At 45.3% G+C, this 14,565-nt stretch overlaps 1 protein-coding gene across 1 annotated transcript; it reads left to right on the top strand.

Moving 5' to 3' along the window:
• On the top strand, positions 1 to 11,558 carry LPAR2 (lysophosphatidic acid receptor 2). The gene is made up of 3 exons (XM_009915116.2): positions 1 to 238; positions 4,397 to 5,139; positions 8,968 to 11,558. Exons 1-3 carry the CDS (start codon positions 198 to 200, stop codon positions 9,267 to 9,269), a joined length of 1,086 nt encoding a protein of 361 aa, XP_009913418.1. The 5' UTR covers positions 1 to 197; the 3' UTR covers positions 9,270 to 11,558.
• The last annotated feature ends 3,007 nt before the right edge of the window (positions 11,559 to 14,565 follow it).

Here is a 14,565-nt window from a genome sequence, read left to right as displayed (position 1 = left end):
GCTCTTGCAAACTTGCCTCCCAGGAGCCTGTGTTTCGGAGCGGTCCGTGATGGACTCTGAGGCTGTAACGCTTGTCTGAAACTTTCCTGTAAGGCACTTTGCCTTTTTTTTCCCTTGCTTGGAAAGCACCTCTGCCCTCCAGAGATGGGGATCTCCTTGCTGGATAGCTGCTGTGGTTTCCTGTGGTGGGGAGACCAATGCTAAATGTCAAGTTTGGATGCGGTGGTTGTGCTTTCAGGTAAGAACGCTGTTCTTTGGAGTAAAAGCTTGTACTGTTTATGGCTTAAAAATATAGCAGTGGCTTTAATGTTTGGCCATGTAAATCCGTGTGCAGTGGACATGGGCAAAACAGGTTGGATTTGAGTCCCCGTGAGCCTTCATAGATCCATTGTTCTGTCTTCATCAATGCTGATTGTGGTTATTAGTGGGAGCATAAATTCAGCCATTCATCTCTGTTCACTTCCACACTAGGCTGGCTGTCGGTTTGTTAACAAGTGTTGAATGTCTTCCCAGATCTCAAGGAGCTGACTAGCATTTTCCACTTTTGCAAGCAAGAGGAAATGGAGAAGGGAGGACACTTACACCTTTACTTTCTGTGTAAAAGGACTCTGAACTTACCGTGAACCTGGGGTGGTAATTAACTGAGTAAGAAGGGAGCCGGTGTATGCGCGTGGATAACGCTGGCAAGGAGAAAAGATGCGTTCTGCGCTCATTTTGTGTGGTGGTTGCTTCCTACCAAACTGCAAAAGCTGTACTCGATTTTAAGGGGGGAGACTTGAGCAGAGTTTGAGGTAGTGTGATTAGAGAAGAGGCTGTGTTTGCGTATTGCTCAAGGAAAGGGGCTGCTGAATTGTTGCAGCACGTAACTAGAGTCTTGTTTTACCGAGTAAACAATGCTAGTAAGGAAAAATCTTGTAAGATCCTGCTGAGGAGTGTAAGGCCATGGAAGGGGGTTGCTCGGACACTGAACAATAGACTCATCCAGCTCCTTTGTGCATCATGGCACCAGCCTGACTTTCTATCTGCTTGCTGCTATGGGCAGGGTGTTCCTCTTCCCCCAGCACTGCCTGTTAAATTTTGATTTGTGGCATTGTCTGCCCTTGATGCCAAGCTCCAAGGTCAGTTTTCTAATTGCAGGGTAGTGGTGAAATGGCACACAAGCTCCCAGAACCAGTCACAAGCATTAACCTGTCAGTGCCTCCTGGACCCCACCCAGCTCACAGTATTGCACAGATTTAGTTTGTAACCTACGCACATTGCAGAAGGATTTGCAACTCTCAAGCTTCTCCTTGCGCTCTAACTGGGTCTTGCTTAAAGAAGCATTTCGGGCATTGTCATTAGGATTAATGCTGAGGGGCTGTTTCTCTAGATTTGAGTATTACACATGCAGAACACAGCTCCTTTGTGGGTTTGCACAGCTCTAATCCCCTCCCCCAGTAAACATACCATTGAACCAGCACTTGTATAATGCTTTGAAAAAAGTTCCTAATTTGCCAGGAGGAAGTTTATGGGGCCTGTCATAGCTGTGGGATCTTTAAAATTTGCAACAAAATAAGATTGGTCTCCATAACTTAGTGGCAATTTTAAAGCTAGTCTTATCTGGATTAAATTTGTCTTGGTATCAGCTCAAAAATTACTGAGATTAAGACCTAGATCCATCAGCATGTTATTTCACTGTGGTATTTTAATGTTCCTGAAAAATTGAACTGTAGTGTGAGCTGTCTTTGTGCTACACTGTGCACAGGGAAGTGCCTGTTATGATCCTCATTGTATCAGTTAAACTTTTATAACTGGGGGGGAACACTTATGCTACTCCACAGCAAAAATGTGAATGGGATTAAATGGCATTTGAAACCTGCTTGTTCATGTGGCTGGATACTGCTTTCATTTCTTTCCCCCTTTCTTTCCTGAGCATCCACATGTGTAGTCTTAAAAAGGTGAAGTGACTTACCTAACTTCAGCAGTAATTTCCTTTTTTATTTGGGATTAAAGCTTTCAGAAATGTTTAGAGGAAACTCTTTTGCTTAAGAATGGCCTAGCCTTTGATTTGGTGCCTCCCCAGATACACCTAATGAAGGTGGTCACCCATCTGCCTGTGATTCACAGCAGTCACATTTGTCCTGTTCCTAGGCTTTCCTCCCTTGTTCTTCGGTTGCTTTCCTCTGAGCCAAAATACTCTCAAGTTACCTGCCAAGTCACCACATGGTATCTCTGCAGATCCCACTTGGTTGCCTTCATCTTGTGTGCTGCGTTTGGACTGCATGACTCCTGAACAGCTCTACAGCTTGAGATCTACAAACATCCCATGACCTGAAAGGAAAGATGGACTTGTTAATGTAGTACTAGCCCATGACTCCATCCCCTGGGGAAAGTTGATTCCTCTTCTGCCTCCTTGTCCTTTCTTCCTCACCAATATTTGTAAAAAATAGTATTTCCCTATTCAGCAGACTTTAAAGTGAATTAGTTCAGTTGTGTAGCTTTCTCGCCTTATGGTAAAGACAGCCTATGCTGAAGCAGGCTGATACAGAGCCCATTATGGCAGTGGAGATCAAAAGTTCAGCTGCAGGTATGATAGGGTTTTCCTGGCTCAGCCATCTTGTTTGCACAACTTGGCATGTGTGCAGGCAGAGGTAGGTGCGGTGCAGGTGATAACAAACTGGCCTGCCTGCAAAGATCTCTCCTCACTGTTACTAACAGCAACCTTGCTGCTATGCCGAGAGCTCCTGCTGAAGTGTCCCAGAAAACTCTGCTGCCTAGAGAGTGGAGGAACATGCAACTAATTAGAGCCCCTGAGCTGTGTTTTAGTTTCGGGGGTGATTAAAGTGAATTGTGAGTTGGGCACTTTGGGTTTTCTCCCTGTCTGAAGAGGATGGTACTCTTGCTGTGTGGTCTGTGTTAAGCTTTCTCTAAAATGAGGGTGATAGTTGAGCTCATGAGAGGACAGGGAGAACCAGTGACTTCATGTGCGGAACGCACCAGGGTAAGGAAAAACTGTGTCATTTTTCAGCACCTCAATGCCACAAGGAAGGAGGCTCCAAACTGGGTTTGCCCATCCCAGCAGGAACCGCAGCCAGCCCTGACTTGAGATTTCCAAGCACTTGGTTAGGAAAGGAACATGAACATCTGCTGTGGGGTGTGATGACTGGGCTTCTGCTCATTCCTTGGGTTTGTTCATGGTGCTGTATCTTTTCGTGTTTTCATTGTTTTTATGGACAAGTAGCACAGTTAACACCTGCTCAATTACTGGGTTTAAATTTTGACTCTGTAAGGTAAAACATCCTTTAACTTAACCTGCTCCTTCATGTTTGGCTGTCCACAGGACAGGATGTTAGATTACCAGAGGTATATGGGCTTTGAAAATTAATGCTTAACGTTATGATCCAGATGAATGGCTTGTCTGGTCTTGCTCCCAGAAATGCTGAGTGTGTCAAAGAAATGTGAAAAGTCCTTCTTGAGACTTAAACATCTTTTCCTATCAAGTTTTTCCACTGACTTCAATGAGTTTTGAATTGTAGCCTTGTTCCAGATCTGGAAGGGAAGAAGGGAGTTGCCTCCCTTGTTGCACAGGTGACTTACTGGGTGATACTCTGAAGTTGATACTGTGGGTGCTGACCCCACACACTGTTGTGTAGTCTGGAAGTGCTGCAGGGGTTCCAGATGATCCGGCTCTTCCAGAGATCCAGCCTCACAGTTGTATGTGCTGACTTTTTGCTACTGTTTACTTTTCAGGGCCAAGGAGCTTGTTTCTGCCCAGCTCTTTGCCTCTCGGCAAAGTTTGGGAAGTACTCACCTGTTTTGGAAGGATCGGCAAGCGCTGCGCATAGAGCAGTGTTCGGAAGCAGCTGTGCATTACATTAGCCTTTAAGCAATAAAACTACCCAGGAAAGATGAGATATGTGTGCTCACTGAACCAGAAGCAGGAGTCCTGGGGACTGCAACAGCTGCAGAGGCTCAGAGTCTTCATCAGAGTGTTGTTTAGTGATTGACTGATAAACCTTCTTTGCTGCTGCTTTGTTTTTACATTTTTGAAGTAGGACATCTGGGACAACAGAAATAGTTTTGTCTGTCATCCCCATGAAGCTGCGTGGGCGGGACAGGGAGAATCTCTTATCAGATCTGGCAAACCTTATCTCCTCCCATGAATGTTCAAGGTTTTGCTGCATCCTCAGTATGGCTTTGAGGACAGATGAGGACTTGGCCTGTGAGATGTGTAGCTCTGTCTCGAATACAGAAGTGGTTTTCTGTTGCTCATGTGGTTGTTCCTGTGTTTCAAGCTCCTCCCTGCCTCCATCTGTGTCAAAGGCATTATCGTAATGCTCAGCATCTCCCTGGCTTGTAATAGTTGTATGTGTGTCTGCAGGCACAACGAGCTAACGATACTTTCGTCCCTCTTTAGGACAGCAGCAATGAAGCACTGTTTTTACAATGAGACTGTGGGGTTCTTCTACAACAACAGCCGCAAAGAGCTGACTACATACTGGAGGACGAAGGATGTCCTGGTAGTTGCCCTGGGCCTGACAGTGAGTGTCATTGTGCTCCTGACCAACCTGCTGGTCATCACTGCTATCATCATCAACCGGCGTTTCCACTACCCCATCTACTACCTGCTGGGGAACTTGGCAGCTGCTGACCTCTTTGCTGGCATCGCATACATGTTTCTCATGTTCCACACGGGACCTAGGACAGCAGAGCTCTCCCTGAAGACCTGGTTCATCCGTCAGAGCCTGCTGGACACCAGCTTAACAGCCTCTGTGGTGAACTTGCTGGCGATCGCTGTAGAAAGGCACCAGACTGTTTTTACTATGCAGTTACACAGCAAAATGTCCAACCAGCGTGTGATGATCCTCATCTTCTGTATCTGGGTCACGGCTCTGCTCCTGGGGCTCATCCCTTCCTATGGCTGGCACTGTCTCTGTGCCCTGGAGAAGTGCTCCAGCATGGCACCGCTCTACAGCAGGAGCTACCTGACCTTCTGGGCCATCTCCAACCTGGTCATCTTCCTGATCATGGTGGTTGTGTACACACACATCTTCATCTATGTCAAAAGGAAGATGACACGGATGTCCAAGCACACTAGCTTCCACCCCCGCTACAAGGAGACCATGATCAGCCTTGTCAAGACGGTCACTATTATCCTAAGTAAGTCCACTTGCTGTAGTCAATCTACATGACACTTTGATCCTCCATCCTGGGTTGCGTGGGGTTGGTGAGGTGAATGTGCTCGGGACAACATGGAAGATTGGGAAGTGACATTCTGCTTCCCTGGTCTCTGAAGCTGCTGGGGTGATGGTTTGGTTTGGCTGCTGAGGAACTCGACGGTGTCAGGACTCTGCATGAATTGTGTGTGAGCTGTAATGGGAGCAACCTGGCAGACAGAGGGGAGGGCAAGCTCCTGAATCTCTTGCCCTCTGACATGGCTGCTCCTCTGGTTAGCAGAGACAAGAGGAATTTGGTAATATCTGTCTGCACTAAGTGCAGGTGCTTTGGGCACAGAAGTAGCTCTTCTGTGTGTTCAACACCTAGTATGCTTCCCCCATAGAAGGGTAGAATGGAATTGGGAGCTATAATCATGCCTTGATCAAGAAACAGCACTTAGTTCATCCTTTATTAGATGGAGAGAGGCTTGGGGCAGATATTCCAAGGTGATGGGAAACGAGAATGAGGGAGTTACATCCAAATTCCTTACTGTTTACTGGAACAAAGCACTGAACTCTGTTCACATTTTTTTTGTGGAGCGGCTCAGTACAAGGTCTCAATCTGCTTGGGTAAATACATCCCTGGGAACTCTCAACTCAGTTTGAGCTGCTCTCGTGAGCTTGGGATCTCCAGCAGAGTGCTAACTGCCTGTCAGTCTGTCTGCATCTGCAGTCTGTAGTGCAAATAAGAGCAGATCAGTGACTGGAAGTGGTTGGTGCTCAGGCTCTGCCTCTGCAGGATATTTAACTTTCTTTGGATATGTGCTGTTCTGCCCAGTGCTGCGCATCTAACAGCGGAGGCTGGTGCCTGTCTTGTGCTTTCAACAGCTTATGACTCCATGATTTCTTTAATCTGTTTTTTGCCTTGTGTTTTAATGGTCTAACAACCTTTCTTTAAAGTGAAATAAATCAATGCGCTCAGATCTTCCGCAACCCAGCTCGACTCTGGGCCTACGGTCACAACCCCTTGCTTGCAAATCTTCCCTGATAAGCGCAGAATTTGCTCTGTCAGGAAAACCTTGTAGCTGCAAACAAAGACTACTCCCTTGTGAACTCCCGCTGGCAAAGCAGGGCTCAGCAGGGGAGGGGAGCAGGGTGGGAGCAGTGTGGGGGGGCTGTCGGGCTGCTTGGTGTGTCCCTGCTTGGGGGCATGCGGGCTTGCCGGGTCCTGTTGCAACTTGTGAGCATCGAAACTGGAGTTTTCTGCCTGTTCCTGCCTTTCCTGTGATGTCTTCCCTGCCTTGCAATCTCTCCATCTCTTGCATGCAGCTGGGAGTTCATTACTGCCTTGGAGCTGATCAGATGCTGCACAGAGGGTCAGAATGATTCACTTCATATATTTTACACAGTCCACAGTGGGGAGTTGTTTTGTTCCCCCTTCCTTCCCAAACAGTATCAGAGGGTCACCCTGTGGTGTCAGCAGGACTGCTTAATTTTACGGGGCTTCACAGTATCAACTGGAAGAGGGTTGGCTGGATGGAGATGCCAGCCAGGAAGGAACAAGCAGTTTGCCCTTGGTGCATCACCTTGTTTTGGGAGATCCCTTTCCTCTTGATGTTCCCCCCCTTCTGGCTTGAGTGAGGAAAAAGCTTGGGCCAGAGGTGTCTCAGAAGAGCTCCCAACAGGGAGTTGGGACTGGTGTCTGAGGATGGACAGAGTGGGGAGGAAACCTAATGTGGAAAGTTGAGGGAGACTCAGGAGTACATCAGGCCTTTGGGACTCTTGTAACCAAAGGGTTTTTCCCTTCCTCTGCAGAGCAGCGTCGGACAGAAGCAGCAGTTGGTTCTGTACAGGTTCCTTGCACAGGAGGGAACAAGGGAGAGAATTGCTCAACTCTGGGGAAAATACCTTTCTGTTTGCATTCAGCATACAGAAAGTTGAGACTGCAGAGGGTTTTTTCCCCTCCCTGTGAAAGCCCTGGTGTAATTCTTTCTCCACCCTCTCATTCCCCAGCCTTCTGCAAACTTGGACTCTGCACAGAGGAATACTTTGCGCCTTATGCATCAGAGGGTGTAGCTGTTGGTGAGCATGTGAGGAAGTCAAGGGTGCGGTAGGAGCTGTCTATGTGTGCCACTTCATTGCAAGGCAAGGTAGCAGTGGTTGATAATCCTGCAGGTCCTGGGCATTAAGAACAGGTCTAGGAGCTGACCTGGAAACCAGTAATAAGTCCAAGGTACATCTGGGAACTAGGAGCAAATTTTCCCACAGACCAGTTGAGTGACTCAGGATGTGATGATGACCAAACCACAGGGCAGAGTTGTTAGTGACCATGCTGTGTTAGATTATTAGGCATTCAGGCTTCCTTCTGAATACTTTAGCTTCCATTAGGGAGCAAGGAAATCAGCTGGATTTGCAGGCGAAGGCCCCAGAATTTTTAGGTACCTCTTTTTGTTTTTCCCCTCTCATCTTTACTCTTCCTCTGGCTTTACTTAGTGCTGCTGGGAGCCACTATTTAGAGAATCTGGCTTGCCTTGTGGATGATGAAAACCTGGCTAAAAAAAAGTTACATCACTAAACAAGGAGGTCCTGTTCCTGCAGGCTCACTCAAGATAGAAGTATGGGACATTCCTTCATGACAACCAGGAATCTATTTTGTATATTTGCTAAATTTAAAGGGGGTAATGTCATGTCTGCAAGTGTGGGGAAAGCTGCCTGGCCCAGATGTGTGGCTGCTGTGCTGACCTTCTGGGAGCATGATTTGCTTAAATAAAAAGGGTTACCTGATGCAGTGGCCTGAAATTGGCTGGAAAGGCTCCCAAAAACCCTGGAGATCCCTCCCAAATGTTCCTTGGACTTTTCACCAGTGCAGCATTTCACTCAATAACAGCTTTAAATTCAGGCTTTTGGTTTTGGTGCAGCTCCTCTGGCTGTTGTTCTTTCCTGACAGATGTTTTTCAGTAAAGGGTGTAGTTGCAAAGTTCCCAGAAAGTCTTGTTCTTTTCCACCCTTTCCCAGAAGGCACAGCAGGGTGCAGTTCCTGTGCTTTAAGATACAACCTTATGTATGACTTCCAGGAGCACTGATGGGCGAGTGCTCCATTTACGTCAGCCTTAAAATCATGACCGCAAAAAGGGCTTTAGGAGCTGCAGGCACCTCCCACTCCGTCATGCAAAACAGCAATTACCCTTTTGCCAAAGAGCTTTGCAGGTGGTGGCAAGAACATAGTATCAGCCCGACTGAATCAGTGGTGGAGTTTGTCCAGCTCAGTCCTGGTGTTGGCCAGCCCATTGCTTGGCTATTTTCTGCTCAGCGTATAGCTGTGTGAGAGAGACTTCATTGGAGTGCCCCAGGTGTTGGCCAGGACTCTTCTAAACTCATGCTGTTAACTAAAGCCCCCATAAACCATATGGACAGTGGAGATTATTTTGGTCAAGATGTATCACCCTGGCTCTTCCCTAATTTTATGACCTGCTTCCCTTTTTGGAGGGGGTGGCACGTAAATAGGAAATGTGGAGACTTTATCTTCACTCAGTAAATGTAATGATGGGGACAAGAGGAGGTAAGTGAAAGTACTTGGAAGAGTTGTTCTGAGTGAAAGGGATGGGGAAGGTGGAGGGGAAAGCCAATGCATCCATTTTTAGTATTTGCTGATTGAATCCTTGGTCTTCCTCCAAAGCAAAAATATAGTGAATCTAGTGGGTTTTTTTTTGTCCCTATTTAACTTTTTTTCATGAGATAAACCACTAGTGATTCCATTGAACATCTTTATGGTGAATGACTGGGCAGGGCCAGGAACCTGCTTTTTCTCTAACAGAGGTTCTTTTCTCCCCAGGTGCTTTTGTTATCTGCTGGACTCCAGGACAAGTTGTGCTCCTCCTGGATGGCTTGGGCTGCAAGAGCTGCAATGTTCTAGCGGTGGAGAAATACGTCCTTTTGCTGGCAGAGATAAATTCATTGATAAACGCTATTGTCTACTCTTACAGGGACAACGAGATGCGTAGCACCTTCCGGAGGATCCTCTGCTTTGTGTGTTATAGGAATTCCAAATACACCCCCACGGTGGTGAAGTTAAACACCACAGACCGCAGAACACTTTCTCAGAACGGGCACTTTACTGTGGATTCCTCTATTTAGCTCTTGATCAGAGACAAGCATGGTGCTGAACAGCGGCTGCTTTCTGAGCAAAAGAGCGGAGGCTAAGAGCGACCTGCTTCTAAAGCAGTAGAGACTTATTTTATGTGCTCAAGCATAAATATTTCTATAGAAACTTGTCATCGATAAAGGACAAGGTGCTTTTAAGGACCTGCTGGATGGTGCATTATTTAGGACAAACATACTTTGAGTAGTATTCTTATTAAAGACTGCTATTTCTAATGCAAAGTTGATTTAATTTAGCAGCATCTAGAAGTATGCTATGTGCAACAAGAATCTCGTGTGATCTTTCAGTGAGCAAAGTATTTTCTTGGTACTTCAGTATTACTGCCTTCAGAAATAGTCATTCCAGTGGTAGCATACTCCAAAGAGCCAAAGCTCTTCAGCTTTATGTGTTGCTTCCTAAACAGAGCTGCTTAGTGTTTCCCCAGAGAGTCTTATTCAGGTTGTGTTCCACCTGCTTCAGAAATTATATTCTTCTTAAGGCCTCTTCCGAGAGGAATCTGTTTGAATTGTTTCCTGAGAAGCAGATTCCTGCTTTCCTAAGTGTCCGTTACTGAATTTCAAAGTACTCTGGGCTTTTGGAGGATGTCTTAGGAGCACCTAATTCTTTCCTAAAATGGAGAGTGGTGCTGTAACTCACTGCAGTTGTGTTTGTGTTCTGCTAAGTGATACCATGTGGTATTCACAAGTTCATTGCCTATTCATAAATGTGGAGTGAGTCATGTTCCCATTAAACCATCTTTCTACTCACTGAAAGCCCTTTGGGACAGGTTTAGGTTGGATTCCAAGGCAATCAGCATTTTTGCCTTAGGTTTTAATGTGCGGTTTGTACCTTAATACTCAACTGCCCAAATAATGTGTTAATAGTCTGTTCAAATGTAGTCTTTCTCTCAGCAAACCACCATAAGAAATTAGCAATATTAATTAATATTAGTGCACATAGGATCTAGTTTTCTGAGTAAGTCCATTGGCTGCATCTGACATGCAATGTAAACTGTCACTCTTGATTGCGAGACCAGACTGGAGGGCAGATCCTCTGCTGGCGGAAGAATATTCATGGCTGAGAAACTGTAAACACTTCTCCAGGTTTCCTTCACACTATTAAACTTTAACAGTGTGAATGTGCCTGTGACAGTCCAAAATCGAGAGTTAGTTGTTCACCATGGGCTTCTGTGAGAGCAGGGAGAGGCTAACAGAAGGCAGGTTTTGGAATATTGTCTAAATTTATAATTTTGGGGTTTCTGGGGTTTTTTGTTTTGTGTTTTTTTAATAAAACAGCCCTGTTCTGTCAGATGATCAGCTTCCTGACTGATCACCTCAGTTGGCTTTGCAGAGAAGACAACTTACTGGAGGCATTGTTACTCAGATGTGTGTGTATGGACTTTTTCTTGTAGAACATGGTCAGGAAGTGACAGTGTTAAGGTGACAGTCTCCTGGATTGACTAAAACAGTCTTGGAATATGGTTCCCATCTCCATGTCCCAGAGACTTTTTGAATAAATATTTTGTCCTGGGTTTTAGAAAAGACTTGGAATTTTTCCCGTGTCCCCACCCTGAAGCCCTGGGAAAAGTAACATCCTCCAGTTGTGTGATGTGATGCTGGAAGGGAGGGATACTGGCCTGTGTGCTTGCATCCATTGTGACTTGCTGCGCTGTGGCCCTGCTACTGATCTGCCTTCTAGGTGGGTTGCCTTTGAGAGTATCTTGCAGGACTGTGCATGTGTGGCTGGAGGGGTTATAGCCTCCAGAAAGAGTGTGGAGAGAACTGGAGGAAGTAATTTTCAGCCAGCCATCTGCAGCCAGAGCAGGGAGTAAGGCCACAGCCTTGGTCCATTGCTTGCAAACACCAGACTTGGCTGGTTTGGGGAAATTTCACACTATTAAAGCATACCAGGTGGTAGGGCTAAGAGAAGGTGTAATTTTATTTTTATTGCCAAAGATGACTTCCAGTTACTTTTACTTTCCCTGGCAAATACTCTTATTGGGATACAGGTACACACTGCAGTGGAAGCAGGTGGTGAATTAGCAGTAGCTGGAGGAAGACGGTAATAGCGAACACCTGGAAAGCTGTTACTGGGAGGACAGAACAAACTTAGACCTTTTCTTTCTGCTTTCCTGAACATCCCTAAAGCAGGAAGTGCATGAATCCTACTTCATGCAAAGCTAATTTTACAATTAAATACATGCTAAGCTCTGCCTTTCTTTTATTAACAAAGGGGGAAGGAGAAAATATGAAAGTTCATATTGTCTTGGTGTGGGATTAATACCAGTCTGATTTAACCAGGGTGTGTGTAAAGAATTGACTGTACTGCATTGGGGTGTGAATGAATCTTTGTAGTGGGTGAGATGACGCTTGGCTCCTAGAAGAACTGCAGTTGGCTTTTATGCCCAGTTGGGTCTTTAATAAGCTGTACACGTTCTTCCCTGAGGGATCTGGTAACTAGCCTGACCTCAGCCTTCTGCTGGCTGCTTGTCGAGCTGCGTTTCAGCAATGCGATCCCGCTCTGACAAGCGCTTTCCTGTAAGTACCCGCAACACAGGCTGACTTTAAGTCATTGACAACAGGCTCTTGATGCTTTACGATCACAATATAGAGAGGATCATATCTGAGGTTTTTTTTCCAGTATTTTAAATGGCTTATTTAAATTTATCCTAACTGCCAAACCAGTGTAAATACTAAAGAACTGTCATATACAACACTGATGGAAAGTATATCAAGAACTTGACCAGTTTGTACCAGGCAGAACATTCTGACTCCCTGGAGGATGTCAACCCTTTTTGTATAAAAATGGACTCTGCTGAATAATGGTAATTGAATGTACAAATGCAGCTTATAGTCTAGCAGTCTTCAAAATGCAGGATTTCACAAAGGTAAATAGCAACTGATTACTGTAAGGAGGAGGAAAAAAGTCCCAAACCTTTAATGGAGCTTGTTTCTGAGTGATGGCTGGCACCCATCAGGAATGGAGGCAGGTTGCCTGAAATTCTTCAGTGAGATTTCTCTTCCCGAGTGACTTGGGACCCTTAGATTTCTAGTTGTTTCCAGCTGGCTGTAATAGATGAGAGAGCAGGAAATTAGGAGTCATAGAAACTAGCCTGGAAAGTGCTGTTTTCAGTGAGATTTGAAAAGAAATGGTGAATCAATGAGGCAGAAGAGATAGGAGGAGGATTTTAACTGCCCTTCCAGCAATGAAGATGGGGGGGGAAGGGAGAGACATAAATGGTGTATATAAAACACATATCAAAAAAGAGGGGGTTTAGGTTGTGCAGTATTCCAAATGACTTTACTTTCTAGCTTTATTTGGAAACAAAAAGCCTTGCCCAGCTACATGGAGGCAGGAACCACGTTGCACTGTGTTTTTTTCACTCACAGTTTTGTGTTCTGAACAAGATGCTGCAGAAAAGGGTGTGGTGTTACCTGATTACATGTTTGTTTTCCAAAGCTGCTTAGAAGACTTTAAATATAACTTTATCATTGTATGCAGAGCTGGATGCTGCCAGGTTTATGGGATAGCTTGTTTTTTAATTCATGATCCATAACCTATGGTGTGTCTAGCTTAAATGTGGCAATATCCCTCTTCTCAGTTTGAGAAGACCCCCTGCCTTTTTTTAAATCACAGTGTGAAATTGCCTTTGAAGGTTCATTCCTGGTTTCATCAAGCTTTTTTTTTTTTTAAGAGGAAATCTCCTTGAAATTAGTGTGTGTGGGTCTTGGGGGATGAGGGGGGTGTTTTGTTTTTGTTTTTTTTTTTTTTTTTAGGCATGTGAGATTGTTCTAGGCTTAGGGTGTGTTGGGTGGGAGGAAGGACGAGACACCTAGGAAGTATTTTAAACGGATCAAATGTGGGACAAGTGAGAACACACAACTTGATCAAAGATAGGCTGTATGGTTCCAGGAATGAGAGGTCATGCCTTGCTGACTGGTTGGAATTCCTGAAGCAAGCTGCTGCCAAAAGTAATATGGATTTTGGTGTGTTTTTTGGGGAGGGTAGCACTGGAGATTAATACTGTAGGGACTGATGGACTCTGAAAGTTTATTTTATTGAAGAAAAAAAAACAACCCCAAACCCCAAGAAAACCCTAAACCCAACCTGCAGGAAGGGGAAGGACAGAATAAGGGGGAAAGTGAGATTAATAAGGGGAAGCTGGGTATGGTGGGTTTTTCTTTGTTTTTAAACTTCAGTTTGTCATCTCTCTGACCTACTGAGACACAGAAAATGAAGATCAAAGTTTCTGCTAGACTGTAAATGTAGCCAATGCAGAAGTTAAGCTTTTTGGAGTCAGTTCTGCTTTTCTAAGTCTTGGGCAATAGTGGAATATGATGACTGAGAGTTTATTTTTAATGTGCAAGGGTGACTGGTGTGACACCTGGGGCCCCTGGTCTGCATAATGGTGGTAGATAGTTTAGGAGCGTACCCATACATTTGCATTGTGCTCCCCCTGCTAAAGGCCAGCAAGGAGACAGCGAGCACCTAGAGGCTTTTATAGGGCGAGCTCTTCTTGGCTTAGGACACACATTAGTGCAGTTGTGAAGTGAAGCCTGGTATCTCTCTGCAGTGGGTTGGCATGTGTGTAGCCAAGGTAACTGAAGATCACGCTGATGGTGTAGTAATTACTTCCCGTGGTATTTCTGTGAAAAGCTTTTCTATAAAAAGCACAATGTTTAGCAGCAGAGGTTGAGTTTCACAAGTCCTTGTTCCCACACAATATGTGAGTGTTCACTTCTGTGAGAAAAAGTGAGAAGAACCCGTGTCTCATCTCATCTGAAAGCCTGGAGTCCAGCTTCAGATGGACTTTCTGGAAGATGCTTCTTTTCTAACTGGTGGTCTTGACCAGGTGTTGTCCTTACACTGTGACTGTTACAGAGAATACAGCAGGCACAAGAGGGAAGAGGTAAGGAGGGGCTCCGATTTCCCTGCATTTCCCAGCAGGGAGAATAACTCTTCTTTAGTTGTTTGCACCCATTTCCTGACAAATCTCACCTCAGTCTGTTCTGTAGTGGTGGCAGAGAGCATTCAGCTGACTTCTGCTTGGCTTACATCTGGAAAGGAGCATTTGGTTGAGTTGTATTGACCCTTTTCATGGGAGAACCAGTCTTACTCTCCCAGTTTTTCTCTGCTCACTGAAAGCAAGGAATACAAACTGGAAAAAATGTGCCCAGGATTTCTCAGATTTTTCAAATGTGCCTGTAGATGTCTCTAAAGCTTCAGTGTCCCCATCACACCCTTGATGTCCCGAGGACTGCCGGGGAACAATGTCCAAAGTCAGCAGGAGAA

This window comes from Haliaeetus albicilla, chromosome 11, assembly GCF_947461875.1.
Source record: "Haliaeetus albicilla chromosome 11, bHalAlb1.1, whole genome shotgun sequence".
NCBI lineage: Eukaryota > Metazoa > Chordata > Aves > Accipitriformes > Accipitridae > Haliaeetus > Haliaeetus albicilla.
Note: the sequence above shows the minus strand (reverse complement) of the source record. Positions and strands in the feature narration are given on the sequence as shown.